Source organism: Silene latifolia, chromosome 10 (assembly GCF_048544455.1).
Source record: "Silene latifolia isolate original U9 population chromosome 10, ASM4854445v1, whole genome shotgun sequence".
Classification (NCBI taxonomy): Eukaryota; Viridiplantae; Streptophyta; class Magnoliopsida; order Caryophyllales; family Caryophyllaceae; genus Silene; species Silene latifolia.
The window spans coordinates 34,898,731-34,919,651 of NC_133535.1; the positions used below are offsets into that span (position 1 = coordinate 34,898,731).

Sequence of the window (20,921 nt, forward strand, 5' to 3'; positions counted from 1 at the left end):
AAAATAAAATAATTCATTAGTATAAATATGCACACTTATGGTATTAATTATTATCATCATAAAATTATATATTAAATTTAAAATCTATGCAATTTTATTAAACTTTATAGTTTATTAGATGTATAAAGATATTAATTATTTAACATACAAAAATATAATATAAGTAGGTTATAAATAATTCAAGTTAGATTCCATATATAAGTTGGTTCGTTATTAGAAGGTATGATGCTTAGATTGAATTTAATTGGGATTATTGATAGGATGGAGTGATTATTGCAGACCACCAATATGATGGATTATTGTTATGAAATAACCCTATATAATATTGCATAATTCTTTCGATTTGATTTAATGCATATATGTAATATATTTATATAAATATATAATCCTCTTAAAATTGCATGCCTAAGTAGTAAAAGTAATTTCGTCAGAAAAGAAAAGAATTGTAGTAACATTGGATATAGTTATATGATAGTAATCACTCATTTAAATAGTAAAAGTAACAATATTATCAGCGAGATTAATGAAAGTGGTAGAAACAACAACGGGAGTAGTGAGATAATCAATATTAATGCGGCAATAGTGGAAATAACAATAATTACGGCGGGAGTAGTGAAATTATCAATATTAATGCGCCAGTAGTGACAGTAACAATAATTACGGCGGGAGTAGTGAAAGTAACAATGATTAGTACGGGCAAGTAGTGAAATGTTATTAGTATTGTTTCATTAATAAGAGTAAAATATTAATTGCGGGAGTAGTGAATTTGTCTTAAAATTTATTTCATCGTAATTTTAGAATATGTCATAGAATAATATATTAATGATAAATGATAAATTTATGGCTTATGCAAATTTAAGTAATTTTATTTAATGAAAAAAAAAATGGTAATTAGAGGTAGCCCGGGCGAAGCCGGGCGCCAATACTAGTTCTTCTCTAATCACAAATCACAGCGTTGAATCGTTTACCATGGTAAATTATATCCTACTCCCAAGAGTAGGGAGTAGGATACTCCTCTTAGGTAGTCTTAGGTAGTTCTTCCCCTAAATAAATAAAGAATAATAAAAATAACTACATACCCATTATGTTACCACTCACCACTTCAATTAAACTTCTTCGAGTTCTTCCCCTTTAAAATACTTAACAAAAACGGTGTAATAATATATTACTACACAAATTCATAAGTTGCATATTTTTTTGGCAAAATTAAAATGCATTATGTGCTTTGTTATGGTCTCAATTGATTTGAGTAAGTTTCAAAGGGAGATATCAACATTCATAAAATATAAATAACATATTCACATGTTATATATTGTGAATATGTGGTTTATGTTTTATGCATATGTATTTTATAAGTGCTGAATATGTAAATAATATTTGTGAATATACCTAATTTATTGGTGTGAATATATAGCTATACTTTGTGAAGTAGCTATGTTCTGTTTGGGTATTGATAATCAACCCTATGAATATATTTGTTATTGTTATGAATATGTATTTGTAAATATGTTCATTTTATTGCGTGAATATCGTTATTAATTGGGTGATGTGAGTTTTATTTTGATAATATGATGTTTAATTTACATGACTTTGTCAATTATATAATGTGAACATCTACATACGTGAATATGTCAATTATGTAATATGAATATCTCATTGTTATGAATACGTCAATTATATATTGTGAATATGCGAGTAAAATTAAAATAAATGTCAAAATATATCAAATGAGATCTCTAATTATAGAGGAATAAAAATTATGAATAATGATGCAAATTTTATTATTTTTCAATTTCTCAACTTTATGTTATAGAACTTTTAAATATTAGAATAGAGGAGGAGTATAATGTACCATACACCTGGGTCTATGGTATAAGAATTGGTTTACCATAGTTGACATCTGCCCAACTCGACGTGACATCTCCGCAACAGCAAAATCCAAATCACACACTTTCAACTCATTCTTACTCTTCCGTTCTCACTCCTCAAAATTCCACGGAAATAATACCAATTACCACCAAAACCCTAGAAATTTCAATCCAACATTTCAACATTCAATCCTGTAGATCGCTGGTATTTCACTATTATCTTCATCCTCTTCATTTAATCCTTTTTTTTTGTTTCTTTTTCTAACTTTAATCTTACAGTATGCTGTTTTACTTCTATAAATCCCCCATATTTTGCTTACAATTCTTTAGTATGATTTGAGTATATGATTGTGTCAGGTGGATGATATTGGGTCACATTCAATCTTGTACAAGTAGAATTTTTTACCGTCGAATTTCGAGTACCATGAAGAAAATTAGAGTAGGTCGCCCTACTGTTTACTCTACTGATTCGTCTATTGGGGAAGATGTCGAAAATTTGTCGTCTCATTTAAATAGTAAAACGGATTGTATTTCGTCCAACCATCATCATGTTCAGTTCACCCCGGAAATTGAAAAGACGTATGTGCATCGGGTTTATGATGCCATTGCACCCCATTTTAGTGCAACTAGGTTTGCTAAGTGGCCGAAAGTTGCTGCCTTTTTGGATTCGTTGCCTCGAGGATCTCTTGTGTTAGATGCTGGCTGTGGGAATGGGAAATACTTGGGTTTTAATCCCGAATGCTTTTTTATTGGATGTGATATAAGTTATCCTTTAGTTAATATATGTACTGATAGAGGGCATGAAGCTTTGGTAGCGGATGCTGTTAATATGCCGTACAGAGATGGTTTTGGTGATGCTGCCATCTCCATTGCTGTGTTGCATCACCTCAGTACTCCCAGTAGGAGAATAAAGGCTATCGAAGAGCTTGTCAGGGTGGTTCGGAAAGGAGGATTAGTGTTGATAACAGTGTGGGCTGTGGAACAGGAGGATCCCGGTTTATTAAGCAAATGGACCCCACTGTCGCATAGATACCTAGACGAGTGGATTGGACCTGGTAGTCCTCGAGTTCGTAGCCCTCGTTCAATTAATCTAGAAAGCATTCCTGAAAATGGGGAGAAAGTAGCTCAACCGTCCTTTAAAGACTCATTTGATTCTATTAGTACAAAGTTTGAGACAACTCTGAAGATAAGTGACCAAGAAGAAGATAAATCAATGTCCAGTGAAATTAAGAGTCAAGAAAACCAGCAAGAGTACTTTGTACCGTGGCACTTACCCTATCATCGTGCTGAAGTTAGCGGTGCTTCTGCTTCTGCTGTTGCAAATGGTTTGGCAAAGAAAGATGATAAGAAGGGTGCTGTTGTGTACAACAGATATTATCATGTTTTTAGTGAGGGCGAACTTGAAAGGTAATTCTAACTTCTCTTGATTGTATGGTTTTTTTTCCCTTTTCTCTTGTGTGCAACTTGCGTACTTCTGATCCCCATTACCCCAGAATTTGCGGGTTCTTGACTCTTGAGATATTGGGTAATGTTGTTGTCGTGGTTGTACCCATTGTGTGCAGCTTTTCATGTGCTTCTAATCTAATTAAAATCTATTTTTGTATCCTGATCAAGTCATGAAATGGCGGAACCACTCAACTGTGTTGTTTTCTGTTCTTTGGCTAATACACCCTGCACCCGGTTATCTGTCAAGGTTAGATACTTAGATAGTTAGATGTATAATAATGGACAGTCTCCCTAGATAAACGAATCACCACCAATTTAAAATCCGATTATATCTGATAATTGAAATAGTAGCTGAAATAGGAATTGTGGGATGGGGAAAAGGTAACTGAAGATTTGAGGCTTTTAGTTTCAGGGTGAATTGTGTATTTCTATAGATAAAAGGTAGAGCATGGGTGAAATGTAAAGATCTGGCAAATTCTTAATTTTGTGTGAAAACGATTAGACTTTGAGCATCCCTCATTCAGATGAAGTCTCTTAAACTGCACAAAACAGCAATGCGGAGGTGTATCATTGTTGACAACGAAAGATAGTGCAAGGATTTCGGCTAGACTTTTGCTGGATAGGCTGTCCCAAGCCTTCAATTTTATTGCAGAAATTGGCTGAAATGATGTCTAGGAATTTGAAGGCATTTTATTAAAAAATACTTCTAGAGCTCTAGGCTGCTGTATAAATCTCCTGTCAAGAATGTGGTTTTAGTGAAAAGCAAGTTTGGAGAACAACTAGCACTTGCCCATTCCAGAAAGGTGTTTCACAGCCATAGTTAGTGTGGCTGCCGAAAGGGGTTTCGAAGTAAGTGAAAAATGCAAGTTTAGGTGTTCATTCGTGATGGATTGTTAGGCATAAAGGGATGGTATTTATAATGGTAAGTAAAGCTCTACGAGGATGCAGTCGCATATTTTAACTATGTTGAGTTTGAAAACCATTCCACATGGAAAAACCTTTGTTTACCGAACTTTTTGGAGCCCTCGGATTAAAGACAAACTTTGTCTAAGCTCATTCCAAATTCTAGAAGTCGACAACCGAAAAATATGTTGCCTAATAAAATGTGCAATGAGGTTTTAGGTCCATACTAAATGCGTGGTTATGTTTCACTAATAAGTTATGGAGAAAGTTACCTAATATAATCTTTGGAAGAAAAAAGTGTGTCAAACACACACATTATCAGATTTAATGAAATCCTTGAAATACCGAAAAGGAAGGAAACTAAAATGTGGCCAAGTATGCTACTCCATCCCAATTCCCACTGGCCCAAATATTCGCTTCTTTTACCCATTGTTTGGTTGAACTGTTTTGAAAGTAAAGAAAGAGGAATGAAAGGAATGGAAACAATTTGCTTTGTTTGCATATCAATTGGGTTAGCTTTTAGAGGGATATGGAGGGGATTGAAATCAACAGATCGATGTTCAGACCTACAAGGCTACACGACAAATTAAATTCGACCAAATTTGGAGGGAAAACAAGGTCCCACTCCCTCTCGACTCCTCTGGCCTCACTCTCTTTCACTTTCCTCCTCCTCCTCCTCCTTCTCCATTTCCCTCCACATCCTTCCTTTCAGTTTTTGTATCCAAATAATGTGTTACGTGTTAAGCCATTTGATCGTTCTTGCATTGATTTACGCTGATTGCCAAAAAGACTCTACCTACTTTTTTCTGATTTCTCTCAAGTCACAACTTACTTTCTTCCTGGATGTCTAGTAAAACTAGAGTAGAACTTGAACATACCAGTCAAATCCCAATAATCCAAAAAGATCTATTATAGCCATGGAAGTCCCTCACTTTCCTAGTGAGGGTTTGCTACATATACCACTCCAAACACGTAAAGCACGCACATCTTAACAGATGAAGTTCGTACGACACTAGGTTTATCGATTTGCCAGATATGTTGAGTGTAAAACAAGCTACACATGCAAATTCTTTATAGCTCTCTAGGAACCTGGGTTTTTGCTCAGAAACAAATGTAGGAGAAAATTTAAATTGTTGTTATTTTGGCAATTAGTTATTAAATGGAGTTAGAGTGTGCAATAGCCGAAGGATCACCCAAGCTAGTGCTTGAGCTTCTAGTGCACGGAAGAGGTATAATGTGACTCTATGATATTTTAGAGTAATAATAAATAAATGTGTCAACATCAAGTATGACATAGAATAGTAAAGTAGTGACAAACATCCTTATTATGTTGGGATTAATTGATAAAAGTACAATTCTTATATATCAGCTTTTCAAATTTATACCTTGTATAAATTTTCTTCAAAATTCCTACCTTACGTGAATATTTCCTCCAAACTCCTAGCAAAGGCTAATTTTGATGGGAAAAGCCGTTTTCAATGAAAATCAATCGCGAATGATCTCTATTTTTGCCTAAAACTTACTAAAGTACAAGATGTAGACCGTTAGTAATTATTATTTGTCGGAAAATGACAACTTCTTTGGCAAGTTCGGCTTTTGGTAAAATTTCGGAAGAAATGTTCATATATGGTACTCCCTCCACACATCTATTTTCACCCCATTTGCTTTATTGTGGTCTCCAAGACGTGACCGTATTTTCCGACGTCTATATGTTACTTTTTTTTCTTGAAATTTTTTTTCGTGAAAGATGTCATGAAAATAAGTGTAAAGTATTTGTTTTATAATCTAATACTGTATTTTTTATTTAACTTATTTACGGTCAAAGTTCGGAAACTTTGACCTCCCAAAAGCAAATGGGGTGAAAATAGGTGTGTGGAGGGAGTATGAGTTTGGTTAAGTTTATACAAGGAATAAATTTTTCAAAAAAGTGATATACACAAGGTGATTTTTGTCAATTAACTTTATTATAGTGCCAGCTTCCATTTTATGAGAAGCCAACTGTAAGATATAGTAGTGAAGAAGCTATTTTTGTGGAATACCATGTTCTTTCCGGCTTAATTTCAGTTCTTTCCGGCTTAATTTCAGCTCGTTTCATTTTTGCTCAACCCTATTTAGTTCAGTTCAGTTGAGTTTCTTTCATTTTAACTCAACTCATCTCTTCACAAATTAACTCTTACTTAAGCTCTATTCAATTTAGCTCAGTTCCATTCAATTAAGTTCACTTCAGCTCGGCTCCATTAAGTTCAATTCAGCTCCTTTCAGCCGAAAAGCACAGGGCCTTAAGTGGGGTGGATGTGTTGGGCACTTTTCCCTTCCTCTCTCTGATTTTACAATCATCATAAATGACAAAGTAGAAGCAAGCTCTTTGAAAAATGGTTTGTGCTGCAAGAACAACCGTGGGCATTAATACTAATTTCTTATATAAGACGGTCCTGTAAAAATGGTTTGCATCACTAAGGTGAAGTGTGTCAAAGTGTTTTCAAGCTCTACTTATTCAACTTTGGTTATCAGGTGAGACTCTCTCACATTTGGAAATGCGAGACATACAGAAAATCGCAAAATATTACTCTGTATGTGTGAGACTGCATTGTTTGAGAATTTGTGGTTAAGCTTTTGAAGGTTGGATTTAAAAGATGGTGACTTTATTTAATGGAGGAGTTTCAGGAGTGTGTAAATAATTCAAAGTTAATTGGTCAGTTAGATGTTTCTGCCAGCAATGCCTTGGAGAAGCAAATTTCACCATTTTGTTTGCATTTTTATGGATACCGAAGTCTTTTTTTTTTATCCTTTCTTTCTAACGCGTTCCTCTACTTGTGTCAGTTACGCTTCATTGCTTCCTACTACTCCTGACCTGATTTCTTTTCCTTTGAATGAATTTGCAGTTTGGTGTCTGGGATGAGCAATACCAAAATTGTGGATCGCTTTTTTGACAAATCAAACTGGTGCATTATTCTTGAGAAAACTCAATGACAGTTTGTTCAAAGCTTCAAAATTAAGGGTTCGATCCTTTGTATGGAGGACTGTTGTGGTTGTGTACTGTTATTTTCTGATGTTGCATTTCGACCCTCCTTTTCTAGATACATTTGGGTGAATGACACCCCACAATAGTCTTGCTGAATTTGTTTCCTTCTGTAATTCTGTTCTCGGGCTTACCTTGTCTTCTGATATCATATTTGCCTTTAGAGTTTTATATTCTTGGGATATTCTACATGGTACCCCTTAATTTTTCGATTTTCTACATGGTACCCCTATACTTTTTAAAACATACATGGTACCCCTAATTGTTGTCATTATCACTAAGTGTACCCCTAAATTTTATTGTTCGTCAATTAAACTCAGTTTTAGGCGTTAAGTGATGACTTGGATGCGTAACCAAGCATGTCATTTATTATCCCATGACATAAGAACTTTATTATGCTCAATATCCATCTCGATCCTAATATTTATTGATATATATGGGCTAAAAAAAATTTGACTGAAAATTTATTGATTCCCTACCAAATTATCACGTCTAAAGATGGATATTGAGCTTAATAGAGTCTTTATGTCATGACTCATGGGAATGATAAATGACAAGCTTGGTTACGCGTCTAAGTAATCACTTAACGCCTAAAACTATGTTTAATTGACGGAAAATAAAGTTTAGGGTTACACTTAGTGTAGGGGTACCATGTAGAAAGTCGAAAAATTGAAGGGTACCATGTAGAACATCCCTTATTTTAAGATGGATTATACGGCTTCAATTTCATACCCTGATCAGAATGAAATCGTACAGAGTACTGTTCAGTAGTTCTTGACTTCTTGTATCCTGTACTAAAACATCTCGACTGTATGCAAATGTAGAGAATCCAAAATTCGTATTGGCTTGGCCAACACGAGTCTGATAGACTGATACTCTTGTTTAAAGTGTTAAGTTTCTATGTTGTTCAAGCCTAATTCTGTGTTCCAAATTCTAGGTTACAGGCAATACCCAAAAAAAAAAAAAAAAAAAAAAAAAAAAAGCACAAAAAAAAAGGGAATCCATGGAATAATCAAGGGGAAGTTAATTATTTGGATAATGAGTTTGATAGGTTTGGCATAGGCCTGCAATCAAAGGAGTTAATTAGAGGGAAATATTAGGGTGAAAGATTAGATGGGTTGAAAAGATAGTTTCATTACTCCTGTAACTAGTATAGATCCCCTGTATATATGTGCGGTTTATAGAGCCTTTTTACTTTTTAATGTATTATTTATAGATTTTTACTATGTACATGTCATTGATTCATATTAGAGCAACTCCAATGGTTGTATTTAGGGACTTGCTTGCAATTATTCTAAATATTAAAGCGGTATGCTCAACATTGGAGTATCGAAATACGTCCATGCTTATAAGCATGTGTAGGTTTGTCAAGCTACATGCTTGGAATGAATTAGTATTTAAGAAAAAAAAAAAAAATTAAATTATAATATTTATTTGTTATGTGGGCCCTTTTAAGCTAGATTTGTTGTAGTTTACCATTGGAGGACGTTGTAGCTTAAAAGCCGTGTTGCTTGAAAAAATGATGTGTCAAAGCAAGCTACAATACCTCGTAGCTTGCCATTGGAGTTGCTCTTACACCCCTTTAATTTTAATATAAGAAACAAAATTGAGCCGGGAAACTAATAAAGAGGATTGAGGGGGTGTTTGGTTCGCGCGTGGGTATGGGTTTGGAATCAGGAATCATACCCGGGTGGTATGAGTTTGGAACTTGATTCCTCATACCATGTGTTTGTTTCAATTTCGGGTGGAATGAGATCGAACTTCATCAAAGTTAAAAAAATCTAAAATACAACATTGAAAATAATTATTTTTTATACTAAAAAATCATGAAAATGAAGAGTTAATCAAATAAATGTAAAAAAATTTATTTAACATGTTCCATTTAAGTTTTTTTTCATGTTTTTTGGTTTTATTACTTGATACCCATGGGTATCAATCTCATACCCACCTCTCCCCTTGGGTATGAGAAACCCATACCTCATGGGTTTGAGGTATGGGTATGAAACCACTATTTTTGCCAAACAAACACTTGGTATGGGTTTGGCTCATTCCAAACCCATACCTCATACATTTATGAGTTGAACCAAACACCCCCTGAGTAATTGAGTGAAGTCATCATGAAATGGTATTTTAATGATTTTTTTTTATGTTTTAACACAAATAATGATTTAAGTTTATATAATTTGGACAAATAATTTTATTTTATTTTATTGACATAGAACTAATAATATCAATTTATAGTTTTTTTTTATATGAAGTAAGTTTGTGTTAACCCATTCTTTAATATATAACAACAATATAACTAATAAAAGATTTAACCATTTAAATTTTTAGATTTATGCCAACTTTGTTTTATTTATTTAAATTATTATAATTTAGAATTTAGAAAAGATTATAGTGATTAAAAGGTTTAATGAAAAACAATAATTTATTGAAAAGAAGTCTTGCATGTTTCCTTATTTAAAACGATTCCTTTTGAAGGGAAAAACATTTGAGAATTTTATTCTCTTAACATAAAACACATGAATTGCAATTCATGTAATTTGTAAAATTGGTGGGTTGTTTGTTTGCCGCAAATCATATGAATTGAAGTTGCATAGGAACTTTAATTTCTCCATGATGGGGGGAGTTGCTTACCTAGGTCCCCCTAGGTAAGTGGAAATTCCTATGGAATTCACTACATTCCAAGCAAACACTTTTTTTTTCATATAAATTGCAAAATCATGTTAATTGTAGCTTCCTTGGAACTTCAATTCCTCTAGCGAACCAAACGACCCCTTAATATAGTAGGAGATTGTTACTGGTGGGGATGGTGGGTTATGGAAATAATATTAAGAATATATTATGAAATATTACTATGTTGCGATGTATATTTAGTTACCGTAAATATGGGACCGTCTTTAGGAAAGTCCAATACGGTTTTAGTCTTTGGTTGATGTAGTATATATACACAGCTTGTATATGAATGCTTGATATCAATAATAATATACACATTCATAACCCAATTTCGATTTCTTCATGGTATCAGAGAACTAAGATCCTGGTTCAATTTTTTTTCCGCATAAAACAAATTTTTTTTTTCCGCATAAAACATGACAAACTCAGGGGGAGGGAACAAAGATAAAAGCGTTGGAAGTCCGAAAATTATCGACCAAATCGCTCCATCGTCGCCTTTGTATCTCCATCCGTCTGATAGTCCCAGTTTAAATTTAACTCAAATTATTTTTAATGGAGAGAATTATGATTTATGGGCAGATGCGGTGCGTAATGGTCTCGACGCAAAGAACAAGCTAGGGTTCGTCGAGGGCATCGTAAACAAGCCCGTTGTTGCTGACGGCACATAAGAAGATTTGCAGGCCGTGGCTTGGCGTCAATGCAATGCGATGGTGAAAGCTTGGCTCAGAAACGTGATTGATGTCAAACTTCATCCCAGCATATCCTTCTCTGTCACAGTTATGGAAATTTGAAAGGAATTGAAGGAACGATTTTCAACCGAAAACGCACCCCAAGTGCACCAATTGAAGAGCGATTTAAATGAATGTAAGCAAGGGAAAAATCAGTCTATCGTTGAGTATTACACTCAATTGAAAGCAATTTGGGATGAGTTGGCCAACTATAGCCGAATTCCGAATTGCACTTGTGGAGCAGGGAAAGCGATCGTCAAAGAACGTGAGGAAGAAAAGGTTCATCAATTCCTCATGGGCCTCGACAATAGCTTATATGGAGACATTCGTTCGAATTTGTTGATGGAAGACGATATTACATCGTTAAGCCGAGCATACTATCTGGTTTTGCGAGAAGAAAGGCATAGGAATGTCACTAAAGCCAAAGAGGAAAGTCATGAAGCAGCTATGGCGGCAAGAATCAATCCCGATGCTAGTCGAGAAAAGGGGCAGTCATCAACGATTATCGGCGATGCTTCAGACGAGAAGCCACCACCTCGATGTACCCACTGCAAAAGGTATTTCCATACCGAAGAAAATTGTTATGTTAAACATGGTTTTCCTGGTGGCGGCAGAGGTCGAGGCAGAGGTCGTGGGGGTCGTGGCAGAGGCTACACTAATGATTTCCAAGTAGCTAATGCAATTAACACGGAAGGAGATGCAAACAAGAAGGATCTCACGGCCGATGAATTGGCGCAGCTCCGAGGATTGTTATCGAATAAGGCAGAAGGTAGTCAAAAACTGAAAGGTATGGACAACAATATTTGTGTTGATTGGTTGCTTGATAGTGGTGCTTCGCACCATATGACCGGTCGACGAGAACTATTAGAAGGCGTATGGCATGGCGAGATTTCACGAGTAGGACTACCAGATGGGACGAGTATTATCGCAAATGAGCATGGGAAAGTCACCTTGAGTGACAATTTAATTTTAACTGATGTGTTATACGTTCCAAATTTAGCTTGTGATTTGATTTCCATACGCCAGTTAATGGAAGAAAATAACGGTGTTGTGATTTTTTATTTGGACTATTGTGTTTTACAGGACCAATCTACGAAGATGACGATTGGACGGGGTGAGCACAAAGATGGGGTTTATATTCTGAAGAAAGCGAAGCAAGTCGCAGGAAAGGTCACCGTCAATAAAGATGCACGGCTTTGGAATAAGCGATTAGGTCATCCGTCTAATAGTACTCTACCTTATTTTTCGTTTTTAGTTGGAATAAAATTATCTTGGAATCCTGAACATGTTTGCGACCCTTGTTGCCGTGCGAAACAAACACGGTCTGTTTTTAAGCTTAATAATCAAAGAAGTTCAGATTTATTTGCTATGATTCATTGTGATATTTGGGAGTCGTATAAAACAAAGAGTTTTTCAGGAGATCATTATTTTCTAACTATTGTCGACGATTGTAGTAGAGCTGTTTGGGTGTATCTAATGCGAGATAAAAGAGAAGCAGCTAGCTTGTTTGTCACTTTTTGCAAAATGACTCATAATCAACTTGGAAAAAGAGTTAAACTTGTACAAAGTGACAACGGGAGTGAGTTCCTTTCAGGAATTCTGACCTATTATTACGATGATAACAGAATAGTTTTTCAGACTAGTAATGTAGACACACCTCAACAGAATGGTAGGGTAGAGAGGAAACACAAACATATTTTAGAAAAGGCTAGAGTCTTGCGTTTCCAGGCCAGCCTACCTATTGAGTTCTGGGGGAGTGTATACTTGCAGCAGCTTAATTAATCGAACTCCAACGAGGATTCTTGATGGTAGAACACCTTTTGAAATTTTGTATAAAAGCAAACCTTGTCTCGATAATTTACGTACTTTTGGATGTCTTTGTTACGCTCATAATAAGGATAAGGCACGAGATAAGTTTGCACCACGGGGAAAGAGATGTTTGTCCTTGGGTACCCAAAAGGGAAGAAAGAGTGGCGAGTGTACGATCTAGAGAAAAAGAAAATATTCGTGTCACGAGATGTTATATTTTATGAAAACATTTTCCCGTGGTCAAGTAAGGAGCATCCAATTTTTGTGGACAATGAATATGTGAGTGGTAATGAAAGGCCTAATGAGGACGGGGATGATGGAATTTCAGAAGGTGAACTTGATCAGCCTCACAACGAAATAGAGCAATTGGCCGAGGAAGCAGAGGTCGAACAAACTGTCGAAGCACAGGGTAGAGGAGCTCGTGAAAAATTCGAGCCATACTGGAAGAAGGACTATGTGTGCAAGTCGACAAGAATTATAAACCCTGCAAAGGCAGCTCACCCGTCACAGTCATCGTCTTCAAAGAAAGGTACCCGTTATCCGATAGCTAACTATGTCACAACTAGTTGTTTTTCTTTTTGTTACAGGGCTTACTTGGAGAAAATTGATGCGATAAAGGAACCTCGTAACTACAATGAGGCAGTGAAAAATGTCGAGTGGGGGAAGGCAATGGCGAGAGAAATTGACGCACTTGAGTCAAATGCTACATGGTCGATTGTTGAGTTACCAAAGGGAAAACGACCAGTTGGATGCAAATGGGTTTATAAAGTGAAATACAAGGCAGATGGAAGTGTAGAACGATATAAAGCACAGTTAGTAGTTCAAGGTTTTACGCAAGTAGAAGGGGTTGATTACCATGAGACTTTCGCACCAGTTGCGAAAATGCCATGCATACGATGTTTGCTCGCAGTTGCCGTAGTAAAGAATTGGTTCATAACTCAATTAGATGTTAATAATGCCTTTCTTCATGGAGATTTGGATGAGGAAGTATATATGAGACTACCACAAGGTTTTGAAAGTAATGCTCCAAATCAAGTTTGTAGACTTCGAAAATCGTTGTATGGTCTAAAACAAGCATCGAAAAATTGGTTTGCAAAGCTAACTGAGTCATTAAAGAGGTATGGGTTTGTTCAGTCGCTAGCCGATTATTCGTTTTTTCACGTATCATAAGGACAAAGTTTTCATTGGAATTTTGGTTTATGTCGATGACATGATCATCGTGAGTAATGATGAGGGAGCTAGCACTCGGTTGAAACACTTTCTTGATACCAATTTTGGAATCAAATACTTGGGACGCTTGAAGTATTTCCTCGGGATAGAAGTAGCGACGGGACCAAAAGGACTTTTCCTTTGTCAACGAAAATACACAATGGAAATCATAGCAAACGCGGGAATGGAAGGAGCTAAGCCACTTGATATTCCTATGCAACAAAATCATAATTTATCTTTGGCAAAAGGTTATGTCCTAAAGGACCCAATGAATTATAGAAGAATTGTGGGTCGATTAATATATTTGACAATAACCCGACCAGATTTAGTATATTCTGTGCACATTCTATTCCAGTTTGTCCATGAGCCGAGAAAGGAGCATTTGGAGGCAGCTTTGCGAGTATTGCGATATGTGAAAGGGAGTCTGAGTAAGGGTATTATTATGGATAGGCAATCTTCTTTACAGCTCTATGGATACTCGGACTCGGATTGGGGTAGATGTCCTTTGAGTCGACGGTCACTCACTGGTTATTTTGTTGCGTTGGGTAACACACCAATCTCCTGGAAAGCTAAGAAGCAAGGGACGGTGTCGAAGTCGTCTGCAGAGGCGGAATATCGAGCTATGGCATGCCTGACTAGTGAGTTGCTTTGGTTAAAGAGTTTCATTTCGTCACTTGGGACCGATCATACGCGACCAATGGAGATGTATTGTGACAATCAAGTGGCCTTACATATCGCGAAGAATCCTGTATTTCATGATAGAACCATGCACATTGAAATCGACTGTCATTTCATACAGACTCACTTGCAAAATCGTACCATATCAACCTCTCATGTCCGGAGTAATGAGCAAATTGCGGACCTATTTACTAAAGCCCTTGGACGAGAAGCCTTCGAGTATTTACAATTCAAGTTGGGCATCGGATTGCCGACTGCTCCAACTTGAGGGGGAGTATGGAAATAATATTAGGAATATATTATGAAATATTACTATGTTGCGATGTATATTTAGTTACCGTAAATATGGGATCGTCTTTAGGAAAGTCCAATAGGGTTTTAGTCTTTGGTTGATGTAGTATATATACACAGCTTGTATATGAATGCTTGATATCAATAATAATATACACATTCATAACCCAATTTCGATTTCTTCATGGGTAATGGATTACCTCTCTCTAGAGGTAATAGTTATTGGACCCTAATTGTTACTCTCATTCCAAACCTTGGAAATGGGCCATAACAATTACCTTGGAATTATTCTGGCCTATTAACATGAAATGTTTTCCGACCCCAATTCATTTTGGGATTAAGGCTCTGATGTTGTTGTTGTTGTTGTTGTTGTTGTTGTTGTTGTTGTTGTATTATCATGAGATGTTTTACTTTCATAATTATTACCCAGAGAGGAGGGTGGGTAATGTATTATCCCTTCATGAGAGTAATAGATTCGGGAGGTGAATAATTACTCTCATACCAAACATGGAAAATGCACCTTACATATTATTCTCCTACTCATTTCCCATATTTTACCTTTAATCCAAGCAAGCTCTTAGTAGTGGCGTTGGAGCTCTAACTTTCGTGGATTGGTTAGTATTGGTATGTGTCATGTAGACATGTCAAAAGATGACCCAGCCCGAAAAACTGGCCGAAACCCGCCCGAAAATAACCCATTTTTTTCAACTTGAACCCAAAGACGACCTAACCCAATAATAGTCCGCATATTTAAGATCAAGACCCGTCAAACTCGTGACCTGACACGAAAATAGGTAAATTTATTAAAATTTTATATTTAATGCTAATAAAACTAATATAAAATGAAAAAAATAATTTCAATTTTAAAAAAATTTGGAATAAAATATGCTTCTATTTATTTTAAAGCATAGTTTTATCACATAATAAATCACTCGAATGATTACTTATAAATATAATCACTGCTTATGTAACACCCCATGTTAATTGAAGAGATCCAGTGATAGACTTATAAATGACTAGTGCTTAAAGGGATTGGAAGTACTACTCATATCAACAAAGTACACTTTCTTTTATGGTGATCCATGTAAAAGAACTCCACAGTTAAGCGTGTTTGACCGGGATGCACATGAGTGAGGACAAAATGCGCTATAAAGGACTCGTGTTGATCTGTGAGCCATGTAAACAGCCTGGTGAGCTATCATAAGTAACCGCTCCGACCCGGTTTGGGCCGGGATGTTACAGCTTATACTTAAGCTTATTTAAGTTTTTTTTATTTTTTGAGAGAATTTTAAAGCACGTATGCATGTTGCTTTTTTCCGTAATTTTGTTGCTAAAAGTAATTAAGAAAACAAAATAGTTCGGACTTATACACAAATTCGGGTCGAATCCCTCTCACAAAGAGACAAGTAGAAAATTAGGTGGGTTACCATTTGACCTCTCAGTCTCACTTGCTTCTTTGTAAAAGAGATTCCACCCGTCACTCATTATAGATTTATAGACGATATCCCGGTCTATTATGAGACTTGCTGGGACTTATATTTAGAGTCACTCCCCTCCCAAAAAAATTCGACGTTCTGATATAGCCGCAGCCGCAGCCGCCGTCTATCACGTCTCCGACCGTTTTCTCTCGTTTCTCCGTCGCCGTCCCGTGGTATCCGTTTTCTTTTTGTTTAATTTCTAACTACGTTCAATTTGATACCTATTAATTAAATTTATTTATTTCTGGTATGTAAGTAAGTAATAATCGATTATTGTATTTGATAGTTTAAAAATGGCGGCCAAGGATTTTGGTTATGTTCCTGCTCCTGAATTTAAGGAAGATACTTATCATTCTCTTTTTGATATTCAATTCAATCACAACACTGAGCTTTGGCTCCTTCAGTTGCCTGATGACCAGGTTTATTTTTTTTATATTTTTTTTAGTATCAGCCGACCCCAAATCATTTTCGGATTAAGGCTCTGATGTTGTTGTTCCCGTTATTTTTTTGTTAATTTGTCGTGTGTATCGCTATTTGTGTTAGCCGGCCCCAAATTTGATTTTATGATATTTACTGAAACGGTTTTGGATTAGTGGACAATAGATATCAGGTTCCAATCCCCACTTTCTCTTTTTATGGTACTCGTCTTGTGCATTATCTTACTTCAACCCGTAAAACTCTCTTTTTTTTTGTTAGTAATCTTGGTAGGACTTGATATATTCCTCTGTCCTTGCAAAACATCTTACGTTAATTGAACATGACCGAGTATTGAATGAATGTTGCATTAGTGGATTTCTGTTATCCTAGCATTACTTCGGTTTAATTTGTGATGGAAGAAAAGGTTCATTTTTCTAAGTCTTAGTTTAAAAAAGCGCGCCTTGGATGAGGCACTAGCCAAAACACCTCGGTGCGGTTTAGGTGCGCCGTTTAGACAAGGCTCACCATTTCCTTTCCCCATTATTCCTAACTTTACCCCTTGACTACTCCTAAAAAGGCCATTGTTGCCCAAAAATGAAAAATTTATTTGGAAATTACAAATTTGTTATCAAAAATAGGGCGCCTAACGACCAAAAGATGTGTGCCTTCGCCTTGCGCTTTGCGCCTCAGTCCCTTAGCACCTCGGTGTGTCTTGTGCATTTCCAAACTAAGTTGTAAGTACAATAGTTGCTTAGAAGAAATTTATTTTAAGTGAAACACTATTTCCTATATCACGAATAAATGGCAAGGAAGAAGCCGCGGATTTTCAGCTTGTGTGCCTTTAATGGTTATTTCACTTTATTATACAAATGTCATGGGATTGAGATTTCGGAACTTCTTGTACTTTCTATGTGTCTTGTGATGTGTGTGTGGGTTTTCCTTATCTATTCTCTGATTATTAATGAGTTTTTGAATTGTTTCATGCTTTATTAGAGTTCACATGTACAACTTTTGTTAGGAAATTATTTTTACTTCTCATGAGAAGTTTTCCGTAGGTTAGTTAATGGCCACTATCGACAATCTTGTCCTTCGCTAATAATAGTTTTGAAGTTGCAGCTCAGCTAGCGAGTTACCTTATTATCGTAACTTATAAGCAAGAAAACTCTCCAAGCACCAATGCTATTTTGAATCTGTTTTTGTTGATTTTTAAAGTTTATTTTAGCTAACCCTATCAGGTTATGATTACGACTTTGTTGTTGTTATTGTTCTTTTTGTGCTTAGTTTAGGTAGGTAAGGGACATCTTGTCTCTCAATGTCGGAGATTTCTTTTGGAGCCCCATACTTTGTTTCATTTGGTAACTTTTATCAATGCCTGAAACTACATCAGGACCAGTCTTAAGGGCCTGTTTGGATGGAAGGATTTGGAGGGAATGGAAAGGGAGGGAGAGTAGGGGATTTAAAATCCCTTGCTTGGATATCAAATAAGGATGGAGGGGAATGGAGCGAGAGGGATCCATTTTCCCTCCTCCAAGGCAAATCAAAATCCCTCCACCATAGGAAAGATTTGGAGGGATATTGTATCCAAACATCCAGTCCCCTTCTCCCTTCCCTTTCCCTCCTATTTTGGTATCCAAACAAGGCCTGAGAGTGCACTGGGTTGTGGAGGCAATAATAATTACTCGTAGATGTTTTGTTATTCCATTGTGATGTAACTCTTTGGTTGTACTGCTTGATTAAATGACTTGAACTTTGGCTTGGCTGCATAATTGGATTGAAGCAAAACCAGATTGGTGCATGTCACATTGAACTAATTCTAATGGTTTGGTATTTCATCCCAGCCGATTGATTACTAGTACAAACATAGACAGCAGTAAAATAGCTCATGATCTATGTGGATCCTTGTCATGAGTTACCAGCATATATTATTTTTTGTGTGTTTTTTTCTTCTTTTTTTATTAATATAAGAAAGTGAGTAATCTGTTTGACCTAGATATAAGTGAGGAAACCTAATCATTGGGAACTTACTGTTACCAGTCTTTAATCTTTGTGAGTGCATTTGTATAGCAGCTAACAGCTTGAAGCAGGTGTTTTTTCTGTTCTTTTTTTTCCCTGCTTTTGCTTTTGCTTCTTCAATGAATTTTTTTTGGCTAGGTACCTACTGCACCTGCTAATGATATGTCATGATTTATCTGGTCTAAATCTGCCTTGTGCTTTAGATTTTCTCTCTGTTAACGTTCTTTGTTGTCGCAGTTTCCTGATATTGATGGCCAAAGTTTGACATTGGACCTTGATCAAGATGGAGAGTTGGGCAGTGTAGAAGGACCAGATGGTATGTTCCTCTTTATGCATAAAATGTTTCTTTTCCTAATGAAGACCTCCTGCTTCAGAACGAAATTGAAAAAAAGAAAATGGGACTGCTACTTTCTACAAGAGTTACTGCTCGATGGACAAATCTCATGTTTAATTATACTTACTGATGTAGGTACTGTCTACAGTTTGGTCAACTTTCCATCTGAGGTAGCTGATACAACAGTTTTTCAACCTACTCCATCTGGGACAAAAGTCGGTATGTTCTGTCACTGGGTCAATCAATGTGTTATTTTTTTTTCCTGAATGGAAACAAAACAAGTTCCTTTTACTGACGATTACTTTAATTACAAGAGTTGTTTGACGTTTCAGTTTGTATGCAATTATTGAGAATTGAGATCATGTCAATCTTATTATAAGTTTCAGTTTCTCGTCTTCTCTTCACCGCCATTAGTTCCCTCCTTTTTCTCCTTTTTTATGCTCTCCATTTACAAAGTAATAATCACCCTCAATCTAAGAAAGCCCTTAGTGTTGATGCCTTGTTGAAAATGTATTCAATACTTTATTAATTTTTTTGACATCACACCTATCATAAAAAAAATGGAAAGATAGTTGGGAGGAAGGATAAAGAAAGACCTCTTATTGGCAGCCCCTGTGTCCCAGCAAGAAATAAGACCCAAATAGGCCTTAGCGCTTAGTAAGAGACGCATAATTTTCTAGTTGTCTTGTTCTATTTTACGATCTTGAATCTTTTTTTCCCTCTTTTATGCAGTTGGAAAAATATCTCGACATGTTTCCCTAATTCATTATCCTGAGCCAAAACATGGAACAACTGATGTTGCTTCCAAGAAGCGGAAGCCAGTGAGCTCTAAGACTACCTTTACAAGATCTCAGTTTTCAACTCCTACACGAACTACAACACACAAAAATGTATCATCTCAAAGCAGCAGCAGGAAACGTATGATTACTGATAGCGGTGGTACATCCAAAAGTGGACGATCAAGGCAGAGTGGAGACTCAGGTCCCGGTCACAGTGGTGTTAGTACAGTCTCAGGGTCATCTGAGCAATCTCATCATAAAAAATCCAAGTGAAGTGTGATGGTATGTTGTTTTCTATGTTGATTGGTAGTATTTGTAGCAGTTTTTTTTTGTTTAGTAGAACACATCGTGAAACTTATCAAGTCATTTTGCTATATGCTATTGAAATCGATCTTCTGCCAAGAATGTTTGCCAATTTATCCATTGCGTTTGAGGTTTGTGGGGGACTAACTAATTTACCTTATAATGCTGAGGTTAGAGAAATCGACAAAACTGGTTTTTTGGCTTACAACGCAGTGATCTAGTTGCCGTTGGTTAATGACAACACAAGAATTTGCAAATGTCGATGAAGTTGCATTTCTCATAATTTTAAATTTCTTGTGAATTAGTAAAAGTTTGGTTGTTTTTGGTTGCATATATGAATTTGAATTCAAAGGGGATTGATTACCTATTATCGATCGGTTTAGGTCAGCAATTTTGGAGAATTGAAATTCCTTGAAACTTGTATATATTATGATTTGTGTCACTAAAACAATCCAGTGTAACAAACTTACCAAGCAAAAGCTTTCACGATAATGGGTTAGTTAATAGTCGTACAAATACTCATTTCGGCATGGAAAATGAGAGAGTACCTCCAAGTGGTATCGAAACTGAGTAGTGAGTACCACCCAGGGTATTAGTAAATTAGCTATATTTTGTACTTCCTTTCTAAATTATTTGAAATTTGAACATTATAATTGATAAGGGTAGTTTTGTAAAGAAAAAATCGAATCACTTCTTGATTAATTGAATGCTCTCAAAAGTCAAAACCGATTCAGACTCCCAGAAATCCTGCTAACAAGGATTCTTATAAAATCTGTTCATATGTTTATCGGATTTTTTCAGTATTCTTTCTAGTGTAGGACAATGCATTTGTTATTTCTCTCTGTGGAAAATAGTGTTGATTTTGGTTTGAGGAAAAGTATAGGTAGTTTGTAGGCAATCAATCTATATTACTGCATCACTCTTTGAATTCGTCAATATGTAGAAAATTTACGTGGTTTTCATCTCCATT

The 20,921-nt window shown here is 36.0% G+C and overlaps 2 protein-coding genes across 2 annotated transcripts; both read left to right on the top strand.

The window, feature by feature from the left end:
* Window positions 1–1,884: 1,884 nt before the first annotated feature.
* On the top strand, window positions 1,885–7,366 carry LOC141605475 (tRNA (carboxymethyluridine(34)-5-O)-methyltransferase). Its single transcript, XM_074424262.1, has 3 exons — window positions 1,885–2,073; window positions 2,226–3,275; window positions 7,100–7,366. Exons 2-3 carry the CDS (start codon window positions 2,230–2,232, stop codon window positions 7,185–7,187), a joined length of 1,134 nt encoding a protein of 377 aa, XP_074280363.1. The 5' UTR covers window positions 1,885–2,073; window positions 2,226–2,229; the 3' UTR covers window positions 7,188–7,366.
* An 8,747-nt stretch (window positions 7,367–16,113) lies between these two features.
* Window positions 16,114–20,050, top strand: LOC141605477 (mediator-associated protein 2). The gene is made up of 5 exons (XM_074424264.1): window positions 16,114–16,278; window positions 16,392–16,524; window positions 18,773–18,851; window positions 19,005–19,088; window positions 19,602–20,050. Exons 2-5 carry the CDS (start codon window positions 16,399–16,401, stop codon window positions 19,919–19,921), a joined length of 609 nt encoding a protein of 202 aa, XP_074280365.1. The 5' UTR covers window positions 16,114–16,278; window positions 16,392–16,398; the 3' UTR covers window positions 19,922–20,050.
* The last annotated feature ends 871 nt before the right edge of the window (window positions 20,051–20,921 follow it).

Excerpts from the sequence above, each read along its gene's own strand:
- LOC141605475 (XM_074424262.1), top strand. The coding sequence starts at position 2,230 with ATGATATTGGGTCACATTCAATCTTGTACAAGTAGAATTTTTTACCGT. Across the intron at positions 3,276-7,099 it reads AGTGAGGGCGAACTTGAAAG|TTTGGTGTCTGGGATGAGCA; the intron begins GTAATTCTAACT and ends ATGAATTTGCAG.
- LOC141605477 (XM_074424264.1), top strand. The coding sequence starts at position 16,399 with ATGGCGGCCAAGGATTTTGGTTATGTTCCTGCTCCTGAATTTAAGGAA. Across the intron at positions 16,525-18,772 it reads TTCAGTTGCCTGATGACCAG|TTTCCTGATATTGATGGCCA; the intron begins GTTTATTTTTTT and ends TTGTTGTCGCAG. Across the intron at positions 18,852-19,004 it reads CAGTGTAGAAGGACCAGATG|GTACTGTCTACAGTTTGGTC; the intron begins GTATGTTCCTCT and ends TTACTGATGTAG.